The 26,943-nt window shown below is 39.7% G+C and overlaps 1 protein-coding gene across 2 annotated transcripts in view; it reads left to right on the top strand.

Annotated features, from left to right (window-relative positions):
• The window catches only part of LOC122797156 (zinc finger protein 850-like), a 127,107-nt gene extending 100,425 nt beyond the window's left edge, over window positions 1-26,682 (top strand). For both annotated transcript variants that reach the window (XM_044065966.1, XM_044065964.1), the window contains one exon: window positions 19,721-26,682. In XM_044065966.1, coding sequence (XP_043921901.1) covers window positions 19,721-22,812 — 3,092 coding nt within the window. In that variant the 3' untranslated portion in view covers window positions 22,813-26,682. The remainder of the gene's footprint in view (window positions 1-19,720) is intronic.
• The last annotated feature ends 261 nt before the right edge of the window (window positions 26,683-26,943 follow it).

The following is a 26,943-nucleotide window of genomic DNA, read 5'->3' as shown; positions in this document are numbered from 1 at the left end:
AGTTTAATGCTGTAATCAGGGGAAAGTATTTCAGTATCTTTTATTTCTGGTTTTAGCAAAGTGTCTGTAATAGCAAGGATGCGTGGTAGAGTGTATAAACCAGGCATGAAAGAGTGTCAGTTTATTGCACATGGTTCTTATACAAAGAGTGATGAGTTTTAGTTCTTTTTGTCTGAGGAGTGGTACCTGGGTTGGGGTGAATGTCCCCACATGACTTTAAGGCCATGAAAGAACATCTAGTTGTTTTAGGAGTTTTAAGTAATTTGTGTATTTGTATTAGTTTTAGGATGTAGTGGTCAGTATTGAGGACTGTAGTGTGGGAATAGAAGAATATTGGTATACAGATCAGTGCTGGGGTTATTTGTAAGAAGCTTGTGATAGAGGGATTGAGTGATAATGATAAGGCAGTAGTTGAGGTAGGGTCTATATCACCACATCGAATTGTGATAAGTTCGAACGCACTTTGTTCGAATCAAAAAGTCCAAAAGTCCTAAACTACGAAGTTACAGAACATCATTTTTTTTTCCCAGGGAAAAAAAAATCAGTGGGCCGTCTTCAGGGCTTTGCTATTTTCTCCACTGTAGTGTGATCTCAGAGTTGGTATATTTAAGTAGGGAGGGTGTAAAGTTGTGATTTTTTTTTTTCATGGAGCAGCAATTTTTTTCCCTGGGAGAAAAAAATCACTGTTCCGTGAGTTCGCTGTTTAGGGTTTTCGGACTTTTAAGTTCGAACAAAGGGCGTTCGAACTTATCACCATTCGATGTGGTGATATAGACACATTGAGGTATGCTTATGTAGTAGTGTTGCTGGAGGAGTTGTTAGGGTAGAAAGAGAAGAAGGAAGAGAAACAAGAGGCATGATTGGTGTAGAGTGAGGTAGCTTAAATGGAAGTAGAGGAGGACTTAGGGCTGCTGGAAGTGAAGCAGTTATAGGGGGTAGAGTTTAAAGTGAAAATACTGTGGGACAGTAGTGTAGAAAAAGGGGGTGTGGTTAGAGTGATATGGGTGAGGTGTGGAAGGGGAATGCTGTGTAATAGACTGATTGGAGTGTAGTTGGAATTGGAGGGAGTTTGCAGGAAGTGGAGCTAAAGGAAGTATAATTTTATAAAAGAAGAGTGATAGGTTGTCCTAGTATCTTCCTGGAATGTAAGGAATAGAGGTATTAAAGGATAGAGTATAATAATGTAGTCAAAATAAAAAAAAATGAGGGTTTATTTGGGAAAAATAAAAGATACAATGTGGAATAGATAAGTACTATTGGGAGAGTGTGATTATAAATGGATATAGTGCAAAGCAATATGGTAGGGAGAAAGATAGTTGGGAATGTGGCTAAAAGTTAAAAAAGATAAGGAAGTAGAAAACAGAAAACAGAAGTGTATTTATAGCAGTAGTGAGGTGATTTGGGGAGGGCTTTGGAAAAGGAGTCACAAGTCAAATCTATATTTAGGAAGTATAGTATTATATTAAGAGGGGGTGAGTGGAAATTGGGGGTAGGGGAGTGAAGTGAAGCCAAGCATAGCAGCTCTCCTATCCTCAGATCAATTTAAAGGTCAATTTATAACCTAGCCCATGTAGAGAAATTAAAGGTAAGTTAATATGATACAAACAGGAATTGCAGTATGAAGTGAGAGAAAAATCAGGGTTATGGTATATTTAGAGAGACAGTCTTGGAGGGATTGAAGTGAGTGAAGAAGGGGGAGTAAGGTGGTGCAAGATATGAATAGGTATTTTTCATATTTAAGGATATAGTTTATCCTGGTCTTGAACAAGAACAGAGGCAGATTTTTAGCTATTACTCTATCAGGATGGCTTTAAAAGACTGGAGGAGAGAATTATGCAGCTCACCAAATTCACAGTTCTTTACTTAATTCTTTAACTCACAGGGTCAGCAAGAACTTGTGTTGTTATGAAAAATGCATAACGAATAAATGGCAAATTTTCCATGGTTCACAATTATTCCTGGGCTTCCCCATTATAAATAAGACAATTTCTTTGTATTTTTATTTTATTTAGTACAACTAAGTAAACTAGACAACTTGGGACTATTTTTCACCCTTGTTACAGTTGTGAAAATTAAGTAAAAATATAAAATTAAAACACAAAGCTTTGATACAGTAGCCAATACGTAAACATGCAAACATATTACAGCTAATTAATATTACATGTTGTGACTAGACAATGAAAAGTCAGAAACCAAATATACATTAATGCAGTGCAAGCTGTAAAGTAACAGTAATGCTCTAGTAGATAACAGTGACAGACTAAGATGTAATCTATCATAGAAGTAGCTGCTCAAAAATATAGCATTAATTTAATGTGCAGAATAAATAATGGCACATGGAAGAGTGGTGTGGAAAGGGAAGGAACTGCTATAACTTGTATAAGTATTTGCATATTGTATAAAGTGTAGTACGTGTATGTTATGTGTTGTTATTATACAGTATTATCATATATTGAGTATATACTTTCAAGGCTTTCTTTCCCTGGTGCATGTGCCCTGAGCCTTTTCAGGATTCTCAAATATTCTGCTTAGAATTAGAAACGAGTCTAACTTATGAAAACACAACCTAGAGTTCTCTGCCAAATTACATTGCACAGATAAATTACATGATGTCTGCAGTTATACCACATCTCGGTGGAAGACAAAGTGAGTCTGAAGACTTCGCGCAGAAACTGTAACTTACTTTGAAGTGATGTAGAAATACTTCATTTCTGCATTGTGCATTTTATTTTGAGCACTAACGTACTTCTTCACCTGCTAGATGGTTTTCAGATATTTGCTGAGCCGTGGTGCAGCAGTGAGTAGCAAAGATGTTGTAGCATGCCGCAGTCCGATGCTACTTAGGTATGTAGTAGGACCGGCATAGCACTGGCATTCTAACCTGAGCAGTAGCAGCGTGACTGAGCTAAAACTAGTCACATAACCATCATGAAGAAAACAGTAAGGTGGCATGCCTGATGCTATGCCTGTTCATATGTGCAGCAATTCACCTCATAGCTGCGGGTTGAGCACTGTGCGCAGGCCTCAAAGGGGCAACACAGCAGAGTGCTGACTCAGGTTAATATATAAATGTGGAGGAAAGTGGAAGATAATAGAAGAAGAAAAGGTAAAATATCAAACAAGTGGCACACACAAGAGTAACCCTAAGAAAAGACAGGTTAGACTAGAAGGGAAGGAAAGGCCTTTTTTATGAGTTAGCTGCCCATTTTATATTTGAAAGATAAAGGGTAGATGTGAAGTAACAAAAAGCTTATTTGTGAAGGTTAGAGGTGGTAGGAAAGGTAGTAGGGGGTAGACAGATATAAAATGCAGACACAGACGGGGTGGAATGGACATAGGAAGAACAGTAGAGGAATTCAGACATACAGAAGGAGAACATTTTGTAATGAGGAGGTTTGGGCTACAAACCGGATATGGGGAGTGACACATGAGGGAGCAGAACACTGTTTTAGAGGAAAGACAGGGTATAACTGGGCAGTCTGACTAACCAGAGGAAAGCCCACTAAGACATCATTCATCTCAATGGCTGATAGTTTTCGCCTGATTGTCATAGTTAGCATGTCACACAACTGAATATCAGCCTTACCAGGAAGTGTTCCTCTGTCCCAGTGCTGGAGTCCAGCTGCTGGTGTATCTCAGATGCAACCAATTATTTCACCTGATGTTGGGTAACCAAGAAGTACCCCTTTTGCACCCTCTGAGACAAGAAGAGTCTGACCTCTTCCCAAGAGATGTTCGTAGAGACCATCAAAAGCTCTCCAAGTTACCATAAGCAGGGTGATCTTCATCTCTTTGCTGAAAGGTAAACCTGTCTACCACTGGTGACTCATCATCATGTATATTAGCTGGCATAGACCCAGGTGCCTCAGATATAAACTTACAAAGACTGTAAACAGACAAACTTTAGCCAACCCAAGGACCCTAGTCAGTTATAAATTCACACAGGCTGCAAACATGATACTCCAGAGCATATCAGAAACTATCCAGGTTTGGCTTGTAAATTATCATGCAACTGCTTGGTAGAAGGTGGTTTATATTTTATATGTTTACCTTTGATTTTTATTGTTATAATGAGGTGCAGCTGAGAACAATAGGGAGTCCTGTGTTTTAGTGTGACTGGCACACTTGGTATGGTAGGTCATTGTGATAACTTAGAACATCCATCCATCCATTCATAACTCCTTTTTCCCAGCTTTTGCACGTGGGGTCAGGGTGTCACTTTAATAGTGGCAATCATCTAGAGCCAAGGCTTACACTGTCAGGTGGCTAGCCCCACCATGGTTATTCTTCCATACCACACACACTACCACACACACTTGCATGCAGAATCATACCTAAAACTAATATAGAGTGCCCAGTGCACCTACTGCATGTCTCTGGAATGCCAGCAGAAACCAGAGCACTTGAAGGAAACTCACAGGGCGGATATGCCTAGAAGGCACCCCAGCTGAGAATTGAATTAGGGAAACTCTTGCTGTGAGGCAACAACACTATCCGTTTTGCCACTTTGATGCCTCACATACCTAATTTAACCTTTGTTTAATCTTTATTTGCATATTATTTCTGTAATTTCCTCACTCATTTTACCTTAAATTACTAAATGTTTTAATTTCTTGAAAACCTGATGACACTGATTTTTTTTTTCATTTAAAGTTCTTTAATGTTTGTAGCTGAAGTGGATTCTTTAAAAGAGTTATACTATTACCAATTTGTTGAAGTGTAAGTATCTTGGTCAGTGCCCTAAATGTGCATATACAAAGGTAACAGCTGATAACATTGGAGACTTGTGTTCATTGTGCAACAGTCAGATGATTTGCTTACTATTAGTATAGTATTGCTAGTGAATCTAGTCTTACTGAACATGATTGTACTTTGCAATTGGCACAGACTGGAAAACTTACATGTATTAGTGAGTGGGCTGATGAGATAAATAATATTAAGCAAAATGTAAATAAAACACATTTTGGAAAGTAAGTGTCCAATGTCAGTAAAGATCTGTCAACCCCTAGTAAATATGATCCAGCTGATGACATTTCTGGAATTTGGGATACACGTTTACAGCAGTCTGAGGATTCAGTACATGTAGAAGAAAATTAAAAAAAGAAAGTAAAGGTGAAGTTCATAACAAATAACTATGAAAAAAGTGATTTCAGGTCTATAATACAAATAAAATATATACTGAAAATGAAACTTATGTTATGCAACAAATGGCTTACAGGGAATGATAACTTTGTCCAATCATAAAACGTTCCGTCTACAGAAAATTACAGTATTTTTCCAACAGTTAAGGAAGAAAAAAGAGGCAAGGGGAAGGTGAAAAGGAAAAAAAATCTAAATTGAACTTGGATGGATTAAGGGACAGTACTGAAAAAAATAAATTGGAGAAAGACAGAAGCTGACAACATGGCTCAGACTGTGCTAGTAGAAAGACAGCTAGATGAGAATTGTATGTGTGTAAATGAAATCAGCAGTGAAAACTGAGATTAGTAAGCCTAATGGTGATGTTGATCAATTGCCACAGTAACAGCTATAAATAAATGCAATCTGAGGGTCATGCTGCTCAACGCTAGAAGTCTAAATCTCAAGATGCAATTGCTCAAAGCACTCCTCAAAATGGAGAACATTGACTTTTGTGCTGTAACGGAAGCCTGGTTTAAAGCGGCAGAAAGCACCCCTCCACTACAAGGCTATAAATCACTCCACAATTTTCGGCCCCGAAACATGGACCGAAGCTCCAAAGACAGTGGAGTTTCCATATTCATAAAGGATATGCACACCTCCAGACTAGTAGCCCAGTATAATGCATCTGAAATACTTCAGGTACAATTAACATCGGGTAAGACGGCGATCCAGGTGATAGCCTGCAATAGGTCCCCAACCATGTCCCTAGACTCTCACTCCACATTCCTAAGCACCCTGGAATCTATCAAGGTCCAACCCAACACTCTCATACTAGGAGACTTCAACTACCCCTCCATCAACTGAGAAAAATACTCAATCACAAATACACTGGCCCAACACTTCCTGGAATTCATCAGTTCCAATTCCCTGGACCAGCTCATTCTGCCCCTATTAGAGGAAGCAACATCCTTGACCTGGTTAATACTAGCATGGGCAACCATTGCTCTACACCAATAGTCAATCCCTGTTTCGTCAGATACGACCATAAACTAATCACCATGGAAATCCACATCTCATCTATACCCCCCCGCAAAGGTAACCACCTTGAAAAACTTCTCCTAAGCTGACTTTGGGCTCCTAAAAACAGAAGTGGCTAACTTCACGGCACCCATGCCAATGGAAAATAGCTGCATGACTGCCAAATCGTACACCAATGCACTGTACAAACATGTACATAAATGCATGGAACTAGCCATACCCAACAGAACCAAGACACTCTCCTCCAAAAAAGGAAGCCAATCTGGTGGTCTTCTGCTACTAATAAGCTCTACAACAGAAGAAAAAAAATGTTGCAGGGTTGTGGATGAAGGTAAGGCAGTGCATACAGTCTACCACGACAAATCATCAGTCTACATCAACAAATGTAAAATAAAATAAATAAATAAAAGGTGAAGTCACAAGACTGGAAAAACTCCCTTATTAGCCTCAACAAAAAGTTGAGATCCCCCATCAAATCCTCCAAAGCCAGCTATGAAGGCAGAATTGCGACCGACACTAAAAACAATCACAAAGCCTACTATAGTTATATCAAGAACCTCCATGGCAATACCCAGATTTGGTCTGAGTTACTGCACAATGGTACCTCCTATACTGAGCCAACAGATATTGCCAACATACTGGCCGACAGATTCAGTGTCAACTTCACCCCTCTCTCCCACCCTAAAGGACCAATCACAATACTGGATGAATGCCAGACACCCAGCATTACTGCAGCACAGGTTAAAGCTGCATTGTCCAAGGCCAAGACTATAGCTTCCATGGGACCTGATAATATCCCTGGTTGCATTCTACATGAACTACAAAGCAAACTGGCACCACATCTGTGTGCCCTGTTCAGTCACAGCCTCACCTCAGGCTTTGTCCCTAGTGAATGGTGCACTGCTACAATCTTCCCTCTCCATAAAGGGGGAGCAGCTACAGACCCTGGGAATTATTTCCCCATTAGTCTGACAAGTCTGATATGTAAAGCTATGGAGCACATCATCATGGACCTGATTAACAAAGATATAGGAAATCTCCAAACTCTAGACCCCATGAAATTTGGCTTTGTGAAAGGGAGATAATGCCTGCTCAACCTGGTTGACTTCTTTGAGTCAGTCACCAGGGCTGTGGATGAAGGTAAGGCAGTGCATACAGTCTACCTCGATCTGGCCAAGCCCTTTGATACCATTCCACACTCAGGAATTATTGATAAACTCATCAAACTAGGCATCAACCCCTATATCACTAGGTGGGTTGCAAATTGGCTCACAGATAGAACACACAGTGTGAAAGTCGCAGACTCCAAGTCAGACTGCAGACCAGTCATGAGTGGTTCTGGGTCCTCTCCTGTTCAGCATCTACCTCTCAGAAGTCCAGACCAACACAAAGGGACTCTGGCTGACCAAGTTCACAGACGACTGCAAGCTGGGAGCCATTACTGACTCTCCAAGTGATGCAGACATCCTACAGAAAGGCCTCACTGAGACCAACAACTGGTGTCAAAACCATGGCCTTAAACTTAATGTCAAAAAATGAGTCGTCATCCCCTTTGGTAAAAACTCATTTCCCATTAATTACCACATTGATGGAGCCCACTGAACACTGAAGGCATTGTAAGAGATCTGGGGATGCAGGTTGACAGCAACCTCTCCTTCGACCATCACATTGCCACTGTAGTCAGAAAGCCCTTCTATGTGGCAGATCTCATTACCAAGGGTTTTGCATCCAGGAAGAAAGCGGTCATCATCTCTCTCTTCTCTTCCCTTATTAGACCAATCATTGAGTATAATGCCCCATTTGGCATGTACCTCACTAGACACTTGCAACAGCTGGAGAGGCCACATAAGTATCTCATGAAGAGGATTCTAGGCATTAAACACATGTCCTACATGGACAGGCTCAAAAGACCCCAGCTATTCTCTGTCTCATAAAGTTGCCAGCACAATATACCTGCAAGGTGTGCAATATGACAGTATATGTGATAGAACTACACATAAAACCCAGTACACTTATCTTGAGAATGATATGCCAGTACTAGTGTCACTGCCTCAGGTACGTAGCATCTCCCTTTTGTGTTTGAACAGGCATCTGGGAGTAATTGCCTCATGTATACCAAGTTGTGTAGCCACTCATAACTATAAGTACAGGCATTTTGATGGTCATTCACATACACACATGTGACTAACCAGTCTATGAACCGTAGTTAACTGTTCCAGAATGGAACATACAAATATTCTACTCTTGGTAAACACATTTGTACATAGGGCAATATGGCAGCCCTTAACTTTCATAGGGTATATATGATCCATAAAAAACAGTATCACACATAGCAGGTACAGGACCACAGATTTGGGCCATACCTGATGCACCTATGAAAAGGTGAGGGAGAGGTATTGTCAGCACCACCAAAGGTTGCAGTACTACAAGGTAATATGTGCATATATCCACATGTACAGTAGCTGCTGTGATACTGACTGTATTGCTGACATTCTGAGTATGTGTCCACAACCATGTGTAAACCCTACCCCCCCAATGCAGATAGACCTAACACCCATATACAGCTATGTACAGCTTGCTACAATGACTGATACAGTATTACACTGCTTCTGATTATGCCTCCCCCTGGACAACAAGATCTGATGGTGTTGTCTCAGTCCATCCACTATTATGTCATTCTCCACATCTGTAAAGGGGGCATGTCCCTGACGGTCCATGGTTGCTGAAAGACAACAAAAGGGGAACATATTACAGGACTAGATACGTGGAAGTCCACTATGTACAGATCCAGCACACCCATAATGGCCTGTAGTATCCGCTGCTCCCTGACATGTTATACCCCACACTGTGGCAACACTCTATGTGTGTGGATACCACCAAGATAGTAGCAATACTGGGGTATGTCCCTGTGTGCCATGGCAGATTCTGCTGTATGTTTCAACACCCAGCACTGCATGGTGTCCCCTATGGGCAAACTCCCACTAATATGTCATATGGCCACTGCCAGGCAATTAACAGTGTGCTATTACAACTAAATTGGGACAGTCCAGCAACACCAGTGTGTCACAATGACAGAAAACAAAGCAAACCTGCTGTAGTATATGTTCCCTGTAGACATCATACCTCTCAACTATACAGATGTTTGCAGAATGTCAGGGTGTTTGCCTTAGTTTTGGTTAGCTTCACACAGATTTGTGGATCTCAGACAAATATGTAAACACTGTCACTGTGTTTGGGCCTTGTTTCCCCCCCATAAATGATGGCTTTGTCCTGCTTTCATGCTGTAAGGGGTTGACAGGTATGATAGGCATAGCCGTCAACCAAACAGGGACATGTGTCAACAGAAACGGGGACTTAGCCAGAGTACATCAGGGGCATTCAGGGACACTTTGAAGATGTTAGAACTATATATGTGAGGCAGTGACTGAATGAGGGAGGTGAATTACAGTGCGTGGTTTGATGGTACAGGAGTGTACACCCTTACTCATTATCAGGATGTATCATGTGTGGTCCACTAGCTTTCCTGCAACACCCAACAATTGTAGTAGGGATTGACAGGGACAGAGCCGAGTTGTGATTGAAAATCAAGGACAGTTGAGAAGCATGCCTTTAGGTGTATGACAACAGAGTATCATCAACATGACATTACCATAGATCTAAGACAGGCTTACTGTTGTAATCTCTGTTCACCATACCTCCATTCCCCCCATCTTCATCCTCTTATATGGAGAAATCTATTACATACCTGGTGGGGTGCAATACTCCTTGTTTGAACTTTGCTTCCGATAATCTTTTGGAAATGCACTCTCTGTGTGAGTTATGTCCGATACAGACCTGTTCTCCATAAGCAGCTGCTTGCCTTTTTAAGGTACTCCTCATTAGCAGGTAGTTGCCTCTGTACCAGTCCATGGCTTAGAATTGCAAACTGCAACCAAAACAGCTGAATTGCGCTATCATTGGCCAGTGACATGCCACCACAGTGCAATATATAAGGCTTTCATGTAGAGCCGGCCCCTTTCTTAATTCTTAAGATGGACATTACTGAGGTGTAGAGAATACAGCATCACAGAGGGCAGGTACCATAACTGTCAACTGTAGAGATATATGGAGTATGTCCACAGTTTCACCTCATATGTGTGGTCAGTTCCCATGACATTGTGGTCAGTTGGCAGTTCACTGGCAAATGCTGTGGGTTGAGTTCGGTAAGGTAAGAGACACACTTGAGTGACAGACTTCATATCTGTCAGAATCTGTCAGATCTGTCATGCTAATGCAATAGTTGTTAGTCTATCAACCTACTATCTTTGCAGGGGCAAACCATCGCACATGTCCCTATCTGTGGGACTTAGCCTCCCCATTACATATGGCTGTTTCCAGAGCCCTTGTTCTAAGGGGTTGGGAGGTATGGTAGGTCTGTAGCAGCTACCTTTATGTACAGCTATGTATGCTACAGCTGCAGCCTATCGCACATAAGGAGGTGTGTGCACACTTTTACGGACAGCAAGCTGTACATGTAACTGTAGCAGCTGTGTCAGCCCTGTCGTTATGGCAGAGCCAGGGTAAGGGTACCCTGTACAGTCCAATCGAGGCATATGATTAAGGTATGTCTGTTATGCAATGGTGCCAATAACAGAGTAGTAGGCAACATGTAATTAGGCTATACAGATATGTGCAGTGTGGCCCTACCTGCAGGCCTCTGGCTTGCAAAACTGGGTAGCAGTTCATTAACTAGCAGTAACCTGTGCAGATTATAATTGCATGACTCAGTCATTATAAATGGAGGAACTTTCTCCCTCCATTCCTCTTCTCTCTTTTTAGCAACTGTTAACACCAAAAGCTGTAAAACTGTACAGAACTAATAAGCAGCAAGTGTTAGGTTGCTGTTATCTGCAGAAGTTTCTTACTTCAAGAAGTTGCCGTCTCTTAACTGTTCCACTGTCTTATGGCACACATTACTAACTGATTGTTTCTACTATGGTCTGGCAAGCTGCCTCAAAGTTTCTGCCTGCTCCATTCGCCCTCGCTCCACTCAGGCTCACACCACTCCCCTACCCTACCCCCATTCCCACCCACCCCTACATCAATTAACTTTGTAACTAACCATCTTAACCCCACCCACCCTTATCCCCAACTTCCTTGACTCCCTAAACAATCACAACCTACCCCTCTTAAAATAACCCCTCCCATCTCTTGACTCACTACACATAACTCCTCCCACTCTTGCTCACTGCTTTCATCCCCCCTCCTCTAGCTAACTATTACCATACACCTTCCCTCTATCAAACATTTACCCCTTTCATATTCTTGTCATCCTCCAGTATGTTCCTCCTTCTCTTCTTACCCTTCCTTCTTCTTCTCCTAAGCAACCTCACTTCCTACCACATTCAGCTAAACCTACTCCCCTCTTCTCCCACCTCCTCTCATAACACAACTGACACCAGCAGCCACTACACCACTCCATTTTCTCCCTCACTCTTCTCATGTACCGAATTCAATGTTCCCATAATCAAACTGTCTCCAAAATTCCCCTCATTCTACAGAATTAAACAGAAATGTCACTCACCCTATCCCTGTACATCACTTCTCTTCCTCCTGCTAAACATTTTTCAACTCTCAGGTGACATTCACCCAAACCCTGGCCCACACTCTAATTCATCAAGTCCTACCTATACCTCACAAACAGTTCAGCAGGTACCTAAACCTAGTCTCAAACATCTCTCTTTCTATTCACTCAACATCCATAGCATTCTTAACAAGATAACTGAATTCCATACCAGGATAGCCCGGTACTCCTCCAACATAGTTGGTCTCTCTGTAAAATATGGCTCTAACCACATAATGTAGACAAAGAATTTCTCCCCCCTCCCATTTACAACATTCTACACCTGGGCAGAACACACAAAAAGGTGGAGATGTTGCCATTATGTACTCTCCCCTCATATGCATATCTCCCCCAGTTAACCATCTCCCCTCCTTTCACCCAGCTGAATGCATTATTGCCAACTGCAAACTCAACAATCATAAAACTCTAGCCATAGTCACCATCTATATACACCCTAGAGAGAACATACCCTATTAGAACAAATCCTACAGTGGATGTCTGACAGTATACATAATGAAACAATAATACTAGGTGATGTTAACACAAATTGGCTCACCCTCATCTGTAACTCTCCCACCACCAGCATAAACCTATATGGATACACCCAACGTATCCCTTCATCCACTTTTCTTCATAAACCCACAAATACCTGCTCTATCTTGGATTGGATACGTGTCTCTAAGCCTGACCTCTATCACTACCCTGAATACCTACCAGACTCAATCAGTGACCACTCCCTTATACATGTCCAAAGATTCTCCCCCCACTTCACTAGACCTCATAAATTTAAAGAGTGCAAAATTCTAACCAACTTCATCCCAGATGTATTCAATAGTTCTCTCTCTGCTATTGACTGGTGTTTCCTCTCTCCCCTACCTCAAGATGAAGCTGTCCAAGCTCCATCTTCCTAAACATTCTGAGCTCCCTTGCCCCTCCCAGAACTGTCAGAGTCTCCAACTTTTCTTGGTCCCTTATCCATAACAGAGATTGTGCCTGGAAACTCTGGACTAGGACTAAATCCCCCACAAACTACCAACAATATAGGGAACTCCAAAATTTAACCAAAAAACACAAACTCTGACAAAAAGAACTACTACCTTTCACCCCAAGATACTGAGCCCAGGAACCTGAAAACTTTTTGGAATGCTGTTAACAAAATTCTCCACCCAGGAAATCCTTTAACTCTCAACCCCTGCCCCAATAACATACCCGTTGAAACTGCTTCAATTTTCAATTCATACTTCATAGATACCATCAGCAAACTTATGCAAACTGTCCACCCAACCAGCCCCACACCCCCTAGCACCCCAACTGCAAAACAGTCCTTTTTCACTAAAACCCATTCCAACCAGCTACATCAAAAAACTTCTTATAAAACTTAAACCAGGTTCCATTTCAGCTGACAACCTGCTGCCTTTCTTCCTAAAAGCTCCTGCTGACTCCATAGCATATCCTGTCTCCATCCTCCTAAACTGCTCAGTTAGTGAATCCACTGTTCCTGCCCTCTGAAAAAAGTTCCACAATATACCAATCCATAAAGATAGAACTTCTGTTGAGCTCTTTAATTATTGACCTATTGCCTTACTCTCTCCACGCTCCAAAATTCTTGAGCGCTGAGCTTATAAACAAATCTCAGCTTATCTTACTCATGAAAACTTAATTACCCCTGCTCAACATTGCTTTGCCCCACCACAGCACAACTACTGCACTTCTTTCCTTTACTAACTCCATTTCCCTGGCTAGAAACAATGATAAGCTAGTGTCCGGCATCTTTTTAGATCTCTGCAAAGCCTTTGACACTGTCTATCACCCCATCTTCCTCTCAAAACTCTCTCAACTCAACCTCTCCTCAGCAACTGTCTCCTGGTTCAATAGCTGCAACTATCTCCTGGTTCAATAGCTACCGCACAGGCAGACTGCAGTTTGTAAAATGGCTCCCCCTCCCCCCATCAAAATAAGTGTCACTCAAGGCTCTATTTTAGGCCCCCTCCTTTTTAACATTTTTTACTAACCAACTTTGCACATCCTGTCCTCAGTCTTCCCTCATACGGTACACAGATGACTCCACCATCATTTCTATCACTGACAGTCCCACTGACCTACTAACCCTAATACAAACATCTTTCAACCTCACTGAAACATGGCTTACTAACAACCAACTCATACTAAACCCTAAAAGGACAAAACTTCTTCTCTTCCTCCCAAAATCCCTTTACCATCTTAAATCCTAATTCGCCATCTCTTCTCTCAACAACACTACAATCATAGCTGAATCACACACTAAATTGCTTGTAGTAATAGTGGACGATCAACTAAAATTTGACTTCATGTACTTAACTGTATTACGAAAACCCACCAAAAGCTTGGTTTACTGTATAGAAATAAAAGTTTCCTCACACTCAACTCCAGGATCTCACTAGTCCAAGCTTACCTTATGCCCGACCTCTTTTGCATCTTTTAAATTTTAACCAACTTACAGTCTTCACTACTTTCCAAACTTGAAACCACCTACCATAATGTTTCTAGATTTGCAGCCAATCTGCCCTCAACGTCACACCACTGTCACATTCTGCAGACACTTAGCTGGCTAGAGTTTCCTAACCAGCTCTTATTTACCCAACTTCTCATTATCCACACTATTTTGAATAAGCCTTCCTAGCATTTTCTCACTCATTTCCCTCTATAAGTCCCCTTGATCCCTCAGAAACTCACTTACAAATTCATAAACCTAAAAAGTCTGTTGGACAGAATCTCTACAGCTACCTACCTGCTCTTGCATAGAACAAGTTCCCCATGAACCTTAGAAACATTTCCTATATCCACAAATTTAAGAAAACTCTCAAAAGGTACCATAATAGCACATGGATTTGCCTCTGTAATCATCCTACATGAACCCACCCCTTTCTCTATCACTGTTCTCTCTATTCCTCCCTTCCCTACTACCGTAACTCACTTAACTGCTCTGTATTGTACAATTACCCTCTGAAGATAACTCAAGGTGTTATGTAAATTCATTCAAATGTTTTATTGTATATTTATTTGCTGTGTTTTTTCCTTCAGTGTTATAATGCCGCTTACTATATTGTACTGTCAAGCTTTATCTACATTTGCTTAACTGTTTTATTGTAATTTTTTCACTGTATTTATCTTCAGTTTGTAAATTTTCTTGCTTACTTGTACTGTGGAGGTCTTCTCCCTGGGCCTCCACTGAAAAGGGCTTTTGCTCAGATGGACACAGTTAACAAATGTCAAATAAATAAATACATTACTTGCTGTCTTCACAATAATGTAAATGGACTGCAACAAAAACTGGATTTGAACCCAGGACTGTGTGTGACAAAATGTACTGCATGCAAGGCTTTTTAACAGGCTACACTACTGAGTCATTGCAACAGTATGTGTATTTGCAAGGTATATATGCACATCTACAGACTGTAACAAGCATTTCTACATCTATCAGTATGTGCATGGGTTTATATGGCTGTATATCTGCACCACGGTCCCAGTTGTACATGTACTTTGCCATTGCTGCCTTAGCAGTTGTCTTTCCAGAAGTTGCTGATAAAAGGGCACATATACCTGCTATGACAGGCCTCACTTATATCCATTATTATGTCTTTGGCTGTCTGCTGGTGTATTATTGCATCAGAATCCAAAGTACATTCCCATTTTTTCCATTAGTTTTTATTTCCGTTACTTGCCTAATGACTGTAAGTGCCAGTCAGTATGTTTTGCTGGAAAAAAACTATTTTAAGGCAGATCTCTGTGGTGTGGTAGGTTAATGCAGTAGGCTGTAGATGAGAGGGGGCATTGTTCGAAACTTGGCAGTAGTGTTTCTTTTGTACATGAGTCTAACAATGTCATGAACATGTTTAATCATTAAAGCTCATTTAAGCTTAGCTAAGTGAAGCGACGTGGCATGCTGCACTGTGCTGCTTCACTTAGCTCTGCACAAATCCGTGCTAAAAAAATACAAAGAAAAGAAAAAGGGAATGATAGAAAAGTGGTGAAATGAGGGCAAGCAAGGAAAAAACACAATGAAAGGCAGCTTAGGGATGTGCAGGAAGGGTATAAGAAAGAACCATAGCTATCCATATCTTTTACAGCAACAGTTATGCATTTTGACAGATTTTGTAAATTAATTTGGACTTTCAATCCCCTGAGAGAGGGCTGAGGACAACATAAGTGTATTATCAAGCCAGTTAGACCAGATTGGTGGTGTCCAGTGGACAGGTGTGCAACATGGAGAGCTATGTGTGGGATGATATTTTTTTTGGGGGACAAGTGCCTTTTTTTTTTTGTTTAAGGTGAGAGTAGGATGTAGAGGAAGGGACATAAGTACATGTAGGGAGGTAATCTGGGTAGGAGAGGATGCATTTGCAGATAGACAAGACAGCATACAGGGGCGGTGTGTGACACATGAAGGGGTAAACAATTTGATTGGGGAGGGTGTTGTGAAATCCAAGTCACACATGCCTCCAGATGGCAGCAGTGTGACTTGCATCTCCACCAATGGGACAGTCGACACTGCTCCTTCACTGTCCCAGGGTGGCTGTGCTGGAGGCTGGGCACCAGGGTGAGCCTGCACCGCCAGGGTGGCCAGCTTACTTTCAATCTGGAACAGGTGGCGTTCATAGCTCTGGTGAACGCTTCTGTGAATCATGACTGGCAGATGAACCTGGTTCCTGAGTAAGTGCAGCCCCTCCGTCACCACTCCCGGAGGGGAGGCCGGGCCCCATCCCCTGAGGCAGTTCCACCCGACACTGCAGGTGGTGCAGGGGCAGCGGAGGGGTTACCACCAGCCTGGGTCCCAGATGTGCTATGACCTGGTGTTACAGCCATTTGAGGCAAGGTAGGCAGATCACCAGGAACCGGCCTACACCGACATGCTGTGGTAATGGAGTTATAGCAATAAGTGTAGGTTAGCTATTAACACAACATTGTTAGTAATAACAGCATGGCAGAACATTGGAAATAACACAGTTACATATCAATGCATATTATGTGAAAAATAACGATAAACAGAACAGTCAGTGTTACAGCATGCCAGTAACAGTTACAGAATAAGGCAATAAAATAGGTAATTTAACTAGATATGTTAATATGCATTCATTGTAATACATAAAAATAATAAAACACATGCCCCAAAAAACAGTTACTGTAACAACATATGTTAATAGTAAACCATAACCAATGAATAACAGTAATAAACAAAAGAAGATAAGGGGTGGGGAGAGAGAGAGAGAAAATCAGTCTGTTAGTAATATTGCTGCTTACTTCCTTGGCAACAATACTATTATCTACTGTATGGGTCTGTATTTTCTTTATGTGTACAGTGAGTACAAGTCTCCTGTAGCTGATGTAGCACATACATTCCTCACAAGCTATATGCATGGGTCACTACTGGCCAAATCTACTAAACATACTGTATGAACAACAATCAAATATTACTACGTGCTATACTTTTAATTGTATATCTAAACCACTATGCTTATGTAAATATCTTATGCAATCATATGTTATTGTCTGCTATATTTTTTATAACTGAATGTGTAAATATCTTATATATACTATGTTAGCAATTGTTCTGGAGCTTTTCTCCCTGGGCCTCTGCTGAAAACGGACAGCTCTGTCCAGTCGGACCTTCCCAGTAAACAAATGTAAAATAAATAAAAATAATGAAATTACAGGTACACACCTACACAGAACACTTGTACATCAGGTGGACCTATGTAATTACCAAGGTGTTCTGTGGGTTGAAATGATGATCTAGGTACTCATTGCCATGGTATTCCTGTAACAGGTGAATTATGCACTATTAATTACATAAAGAGAACGCATGACACTTGAGAGACATGTATGTGTACAGTACAGACACTAAACAGCAGTCATGCCTTGGTTGTCAGGCACTGGAACAGAACCCGATAGCAGTGACTGCAGGGGACATGGCATGGAATGTATTAATCAACTGCAGCAACATTTAACAGACACTCCAGTCATACAGCCATAGCAGGATTACACATATTATTTGACTGCACATTGCTGATTTTTCACATTTTTGCTAATGATTTTAACAGTCTGTGAAATTTAAACACACAATTATCTTATCTACCCATAATATGGGCTACCTCACCCATTTACCTATAGTTTCTGTGGAGAGAGACTGTGTGAACATTACGTGACTGCTACTGTAATATGTAGTGCTACATACCACTGGATTCAAACCCTGGTCTGTGTGAGTTAAAATGGACTATATACAGAGCATTTAACAAACTGAGCTTCTTCTTTCTTCTAGCATCTTTGTACCACTTTTTTCTTTGATTCGCAATTTCCCAAGCCTAACAAAAATACTGTGGGGACAGAAAGCTTCTTATTAGCACATGTATTTCCCATGACATAGTGGTTTAGATATACAATTAAAAGTATAGCACGTAGTAATATTTGATTGTTGTTCATACAGTATGTTTAGTAGATTTGGCCAGTAGTGACCCATGCATATAGCTTGTGAGGAATGTATGTGCTACATCAGCTACAGGAGACTTGTCCATTCCAGCCCCTGCACAGGTGGAAGGCTGGTCATACATTTCATAATTGCCTGACAAGCACTGAACTGCATGCCTTTGGCATCATGTCCTTTGCCATCAAGTGAAGATCAAAATTGTTTGGATCTAAACTCATTTGCTTTACAAAAAGGTAAGATTTCAGTAAATGTGTTTTTCATTTCTTGGATAGCTGCACCATGTACCTTTACATATCAGTGCTTGTATTTTCACTTTCTCTGTGGTCATTTAGCTTTGTTCCCTTGATTTTTGTTTCCTTTAAGAATGTTAAGGTCACTTCTTCCTTAGATCTTTGAGGTATAAAAATACTGCTTGCTGGACTGCAGAAGTAGTAGGCATTTCATAAATCTCTAGCACCAAGCACAGATGACATATTGCAATTGCCTTTATTTAGGACCTTCCTAATTGTTTTTGGAAGCAGAGTAGGTTTAACAGGATCACTGTTTTGTTTGTTTTAACTCTGTATAATGTACCAGTATGGTGTCTGTGTTGGTGTATCACAATTCAAGCTTTGTGTTCTGGCTTTGGACTGTGTTTGAATATGTTTACAGTGCTGAGTTTGCTGTAGTTTTGGATTGAGAACAGCAGTATACATTCATGAAGCAGTTGTTTGCATGTGCACCTAGAATGTTGCAAACAGAACGTTTTGTTTCCAGTGGTAGTCTAAACTGGCATCTCTCACAGATGTTAACTCACCCACACCTGCATCTCTGATTGTGCTGCTGTCTGCATCACTCCTGTAGTGCATCTGCATCACTCCTGTAGTGCTAGCTGTGTGGATCGCCTTGTCTCATTCTTTCCAACAATACTTAAGTAGCAGACTTCACACGATGCTATTCTTTTAATGTAATTTAATAGTGATAACATTTATGGTGTAAAGTGCTACAATTAAACAAATTATTTTAACTGAACAAGTAAAGCAAGTAGTGCTTTACTGTGCAGTTTAATTTTTTTCCCCTCTCATTTAGATTTACTATGACTTTCAGCTCCAGGCCGGTGTTGTTCAGTCTGCCAGCAGTCTGGAATTTTGCACATCATTACCTGACTGTTGGTAGATGCAAATGAGGTAAGAAAAGTGTTGAAAAAAGTAGAATGTTTACGGTCAGCATGTTGTAGTTGTAGGTTTGTGTAGTTCCTGAATACTGCTTTTTGTGTAAACAGGTGTCTGCAGTTAAAATAATGTACCCCTTTTTGCAAATATTACTGCAGAATATGCAAGAAATCAAAACGTTTTACTCATTGTGATACTTGTAATCAAAATTGCATCAAGGCCATGTAGTTATATAAAATCATTTTTAATCTGAATGCATTAATGGAAAATACAGACAATAACTGCAAAACTATATTTGTTTCTTTCAGTCTTTGTTGTACACCCTACTAATAAGACATTTCCTTTCAGTTGGCAGGAAGAGTAAATGGCAACAACATGAATTACCTGAATCTTCCATTCAGAGCTGTATTGTACCAGGCTATTGTTCCTGTTACCCAAACCAAATTACTTCCTCCAATATGGATAGTGTGGGAAAGACTTGTAAAACAGAGGAGCAGCCTGAGTATGACAACAGGAAGATTTTAAGCAAGGAAAGTGATGATTGTGATGAGAGTCTCAGTAAACAACAAAAAGTTACAGTAAAAGGGGATATCAAAAATAAGGATGAACATGCTTTGGGTGACTGCCATTTTTCCCAGAGCTGTAGGTTAACATATCTACAGAGTAACTCCAGAGAAGGAGTATATAAATGTGGTAAATATAACAATTATGATAACAAGAGAGACCTGATGAATCATCATAAAATGCATTCCAGTGACAGGCAGTATAGATGTGTTGAATGTGACAAGTGTTTTATCTGGAAGGTTAAATTGTTGTCTCATCAGAATATTAATTCAAAAGAGTTGCCTTACAATGGTATTGGAAGTGATGAGTCTTTTTCTCAAAGGAATACTATTAAAGTTTATCAGCAAGGGCATTCTGGAGAACTGCCATATAGATGTTCTGAATGTAGTACAAGTTTCACCTGGAAGAGACAGTTGATATCCCACCAAAGGATTTACTGTGAACAGGCATCAAATAAGTGTACTGCATGTGATAAACATTTTTCTCAACAAGTTCATAAAAAAGTGTATTCTGGAGAAAAACCTTACAAATGTTCTGAGTGCTCCAAATGTTTTTACAAAAAGTGTTCACTGGACAATCATCAGAAACCGCGTTCTGGTGAATATTCATGTGCTGAGTCTAGCATGTATTTTATCAGAAAATGCAGAAAGAAAAAAAATCAAGTTCACTGTGGAGAAGGAGCATACCGATGCCTTGAATGTGGCAAGGTCTTTGTTTGGAAAAAAAACTTGATTCAGCATCAGAGAATTCACACAGGAGAGAGACCATATAAATGTACCGACTGTGCTGAAAGCTTTGTTGTAAAGTCTGCCCTGATACAGCATCAAATCATTCACTCTGGTGACTCCCCATTCAAATGTACAGAATGTAACAAGAACTTTGTAAGTAAGAGTGTTCTAAAAGTTCATCAAGTGCTTCATTCTGGACAGATACCATATAAATGTACAGAATGTGGCAAGGGTTTTACCCAAAAGTACAATCTGACACGTCATCAGAAAATACATTCTGGAGATTACCTGTACAAATGTACAGAGTGTAATATGAGCTTTGCCTGGAAGTGTGTCTTAAGAAAACATCAGCAAGTTCATTTTAGAGAGAGGAGATTTAAATGTTCTCAGTGTGACAAGAGCTTTCGTCGAAAGAGTAGCCTGATTTTCCATGAAAGAATACATACTGGGGAGAAACCATATAAATGCTCAGAATGCAGCAAGAGCTTTTCCAGGAAACGGGGCCTAATTTTCCATGAAAGAATTCATAGTGGTGAGCGTCCATATAAATGTTTAGAATGTGGCAAGAGTTTTTTCCAGTCAGGGCACTTATTAGCACACCAAGGAATGCATTCTGGAGAGAGACCTTACAAATGTAGTGAATGTGGCAAGGGTTTTGCCCAAAAATATAATCTTATAAGTCATCAGAAAGTGCATTCTGGGGAGGGTCTGTATAAATGTACTGAATGTAACATGAGTTTTGCTTGGAAGCATGTACTAAGGCAGCATCAACAAGTTCACTCTGGAGAAAGGCCATACAAATGTGCTCAATGTGATAAGAGCTTTCCTCGAAAGAGTGGCCTAATTTTGCATGAAAGAAGCCATACTGCAGAGAAACCATACAAATGTTTTGAATGTGGCAAGGGTTTTCATGAAACAAGAAACCTAAAAGCCCATCAAAGACTACATTCTGGAGAAAAGCCATACAAATGTACTGAGTGTTCCAAATGTTTTCATGAAAAACGTTCTCTGGCAGAGCATATGAAAGTGCATTCTGGACAGGGTCTGTATAAATGCACTGAATGTAATATGCGGTTTCCTAGAAAGCATAGATTGCTAAAACATTTACATGTTCATTCTGGAGAAAGACCATACAAATGTTCTCAATGTAACAAGGGATTTGTCTGGAAGAGAAGCTTGATACAGCACCAACGGAATCACACAGGAGAGAGACCGTATAAATGTACTGACTGTGACAAAAGTTTCTTTTTAAAGTCTATCTTGAAACAACATCAACTCACTCACACTGGGGACTCGCCTTTCAGATGTACAGAGTGTAATAAGAATTTTGTTAGCAAGGGTGCGCTAAAAGTTCATCAGGTACGTCATTCTGCAGATGCACCATATAAATGTACTGAATGTGGCAAGGGTTTTCCCAACAAGTCTCTAATGTTACAGCATCAGCAAGTACATTCTCACGAGAAGCCATTTAAATGCACTGAATGTGGAAAAGGTTTTGCCTGGAAGAACAGCTTGAGGCAGCACCAACGAATTCACATTGGAGATCGACCACATAAATGTATTGAATGTGGCAAGGGCTTTCTCCATAATCATCTATTGATAGCTCATCAACAATTGCATTCTGAAGCAAGGCCATATAAATGTACTGAATGTGGTAAGAGTTTTATTAATCACAGTACTCTGAAAAATCATCAGTTAGTACATTCTGGAGAATTGCCGTATAAATGTACTGAATGTGATAAAGGTTTTGGCTGGAAATGTCAGTTAAAACGTCATCAACTAATTCATTCCCGGGGGAAACCATATAAATGTCCCGAATGTAAAAAACCTTTTAATACAAAGATGAGCTTAAAAGAACATGAAAGGGAGCACTCTGTAGAAAGAACTTACCAGTGTACAGAATGCACAAAGAGTTTTCTTTCAGAGGGAAGGTTGATAACACATCAGCAGATACACTCTGGAGAAAGAACCAAATATCACTGTTCTGAATGCAAAAAGTCATTTTCCAGAAAATCCTTTTTGGAAGAACATCATTTGGTTCACACTGGACAGAAACCATTTCAATGCAGTGAATGTAGCAAAAGTTTTGCACAAATTAGAGCTCTGAGAAGTCATCGTCAGATTCATGCAAAGAAAGAAGCTGCATAGATTTATTTTACAAGTGGCATCTCAGTATGTGTTGCAGCTTCATGTAAGACACCAGCATGGCTCAAAAGCAGTATTAATTTGATGAATTTAAACTATATCATCTCTCTAGAATTTGGTCTAATACTGCTAAGCTTTGTATAAATGGGAAGGCCAGTAACAGTGGTGAATGCAACATGGAATTTCCTAAAAAGAAGCATTTAATTGCTCATCAAAGTAGACAACTCGAGGTAACTGTAAAACAGGAAAACAAGTATCATTGCAGAACAAATGCCGATAAGGAAGGAGCAGAACAACTAGGCAAAAGGAAATAGCTCACTGGAAACTTCTAGAAAGGCGTGCTTTTAAAAGAAAAGCAGTGTGGTGTAGTTGGATTTTCAGTATATGTGTGCATTTGTGACTGTGACTGTAAGTTTGTAAGCACATACACTGGCATGCATGCACGCACATCACTGCAGTAGTGCAGCAGACTGTACTTCAGTGGTTTATCCTTCACCTGCCAAGAGGTAGTCCAGAAGCATACAAAACCTCCCACTTAGTGCTAGATGATAGCCAGAACGACTCCCTGTCACTTCACTCTCCTGATATCCTCAGAAGCAAGAGAGGAGGCAGAGCAAGCGATCCAACAGGGTACAATGACTTAAAGATCACAGGCATATGTGGCAAAAAAACACACCAGGGAAAAAGGATTAACAACAAAGTAAATAAAAATCTCTATAGAGGCTGAAAATAGCAGTACAGAGAAATGTTAAGGAAAAATAGAACATGAGCAATTTTGGGATGACCTCCAAAATGTGTTATGGTGGAATTGAAAATGAAGACAGTAACAGGAATAACACCACCAAAAACTAGTAAATTCCAGAAGGAAAAACACGTGAGCACCATGTTGAAGCTGACAGGAATATCAAATGTGTAAGAGTTAATCATCACAAATTCCAGTAGAGGTAGACAGGATGAATTTAAGTAACCACAAGTTTGTTTTTGACTGGCTAGATGAACTTGATCTTCATAGTCTGCATTTTTGTTGCCATGATTATGCCACAAAGGTCGAGGTAAATGTAACATACATGGACAGATATGAGCTGACAGTCATCCAGCATTATTTGTGCTTAGAAGAAACTGGAGTATCCAAAGAAAGCCCACTCAAGTTAATGAATGTCAGAATTCAATTCCAAATCCCGGATCTGCAGTGCAGAAACTTTATCCAGTAAGTCAGTGAGACAGAGACAAGTTAAGAAATGTCTCACTTGTAAAATCCAATAGCCAGGTATCCATGTATTATACCTGACTTTTGTCTAAACAGTAGCACCTGTACACCATGATTTAACACTGAGTAAAATATATCTGTATGCCCATACAACCTGGTTAATAGTGGAGAAACGATACTCTTCTTTAAAAGTGGACCATCATCCCATCCTGATAAGAATTCCATCTATAATTATCTTCCAAAAAAATAAAAGTTGCATACAAAAATTAATATAGATGGAATATACAGTCATTTGGATAAAAAAAAAAACATTCATTGCAATAAAACAAAACAAAGTAATACAAGGAAATCATATTTTTGCTTTATTTTATGTGTTTGTTGACAGGGGTAGACCCTGATCCTCAAGGATCATTTGCAGGCTCAGCCTGGGGTTTACCACCAGTAGAGGAAAACATTAAACAATATTATATAGTTAACATGTATGAATGAGGATTTACATTTACAGCTTGTACATTAAATATACAGTAGAAATATTTTACTAAACATAGCCATAATTGAGAGATGCAAAAAGGAATAGAATCTCTTTGTGGAATAAATGCATAAAAAAATGACGATTCGCTTTCATAGATTATAGAAATAGTGGCAGATGAGCAACATATATTGTTTATTAGTAAAGTATGTTCTACTTACTTTGACAAAGTTGTAAACTACTTTATTGTAGAGCTTTAAAAGGCATAATACCATTCCAAGTATGGGAGTTCAGGAAAGATATTCCATGGTAACTATCACTTCTGTTTTGTCTGGTTTTCAGCCCATTAAATTTAACTTACATTAGATTATGAATTACAGTCCAGCAAATAAAACTGTTTAGTCGAATCCTGCCTTCTTTTTTGTTGATGCACTCAAACTGTATAGCTTACCTGACATATAACTTAAAGTACAAGTACGGCTAGTTAATTTTTTTGGATAATGTAAGAGGTCTGTGATGAACCATTGTGTGATGTTATGGAGATGTAAATCATCCTAACAGAAATTTCTAAAGAAAATGAAGTTGTAAGCACAGCTCATACTTCAAAATCCTGCAGTAAACATACAAGCAAATATATATTTGGAAATTAAACCAGAGAGAGAAAGTAAGATTATTTGTTTTTCAAACCTGGGGTTAGATGAGTTACAGTTGTTCTAAGATGTTGGTTTAGATTCATGGATACTTCCATGAGCATAGGTTAGTACTAGGCTAACTGCTCTTGTGAGCCATTTTAAGCTTAGCCAATTATCCCTTGTGAGATTCAAACCCTGTATCTTGTGTTTGTAAGGCAAACACTTTAACCATTAGGCCACCCTCCCAACCAACCACTGAGTCTTCTGACCATTATCATCTTGTCAGAACCCTCTCTTTGATTTGCTTAGAGAAAACAGAAGTGGACAAAGTATTACAAGATAAGGAATTAACACTAGAATAATTGACTCCCAAAACAAGGACATGAGATTTTAAAAAAAGGGCTGGATGCAGTATAGTGTATGAAAAAAGTTGTACTAATGTGACTACTGAAACTTCAGATGTATTCGAAGAGACGCATAGGTACAGATAAGAGTATGATAAAATGTAAAAGAAACAGAACAACAAAGATGGGAAATACAATGAAAAGTAATCCTTTTACTAGTTTATAAAAGCAGCAGTTATAACATGATTTTAATGTCAATGTTAAGGAACCGAGTGCTTGATATGTTATTAAATAATTAATTGCCTGACACATTTGAAAATAATTAATTACGCAACACATCTGATAAAAAGAAAGTAAAATGTTCAAACTGCATTTTGTAACTCATTTCCAAAATCTTTAGTAAGAGAATAATTTGTAAACTTGGGTGGGATCACACAAAGAGGAGCAGAACATATAAATTACAGATGGAAATTGTCAGTCAAGAAGAAAATACTTTGAATATTTAAGTTATTTAACAGACATTGATAGGCAGATTAATATATAGTAAAATCAGATACTTATAGGCAAAGTAAGCACAGCGAGCATTTAAAATAAACCAAATCGTACTTTATTTAGGTAAGCACTTTCACCACATCAACGTGGCTTCCTCTGACCTTAGTGACATACATTTGAAAGATTATTCACTGTCTTTTCAAACTGTTGCTAGCATGATTATTAGCTTGAATAAAAGCTGCAAGAATAATATGAAATGGTTAATTTAGAAATAGAGTAAAATATTGAAAAATAGAAAGTAGTATATGTGCTGGCAAACATATAATAGCTTAAATAGATTTTAACATCCATGCAAAGGAGTTTGTTATTGAGAAACAAAAGTCTGTAAAAATAACTACGTAGATGGCAGCTGCAAGGACATTCATGAAGTAAAGCTGAAACATCAAGCAAAAAACACAAATAAGCGCTGGAACACTGCGTTTCAGATAGCTGAGTTTCCTTGAACCACCAAGCTTAAAGAAAGGACAAATCATAAATTAGAAGAACAAAGCAAGAACTGTTTTACATCAGACTCTGGAAATATACCAGATCTTCTGGTATAAATGTAACTATACATAAACAGATGTTGGGAATTTGCTATAGAGAGCTAACAGCATATGTGTTGCATGTTTGTAGAACCAAAAGTTAAATGTAACAGAAATGTCGCACTAACTAAAGTAGTTTACTGAAGCAGTTTGCCTCTGTGTATTTATTGTACTTAGTACAATCCAGTATTTATGCAGTACAGTGGTAGCATTGTTGCCTCACAGCAAGAGGTTCTCCTGTTCGATTCACAGCTGGAGTGCCTTCTGTGTGGAGTCTGCATGTCCTCCCCATGGTTGAGTGGCCTCCGAAAGACATGCGTGAATGGGCGTGCCTTCTCTGAAAGTTGGGCATCGGGCTGGCAACTCGGCACCATAAAAGATCTACTGCCAATCATTAGCGGACCAG

The sequence above is a fragment of the Protopterus annectens genome, chromosome 3.part0 (genome assembly GCF_019279795.1).
Source record: "Protopterus annectens isolate FY-2018-M chromosome 3.part0, PAN1.0, whole genome shotgun sequence".
Lineage (NCBI taxonomy): Eukaryota > Metazoa > Chordata > Ceratodontiformes > Protopteridae > Protopterus > Protopterus annectens.
Note: the sequence above shows the minus strand (reverse complement) of the source record. Positions and strands in the feature narration are given on the sequence as shown.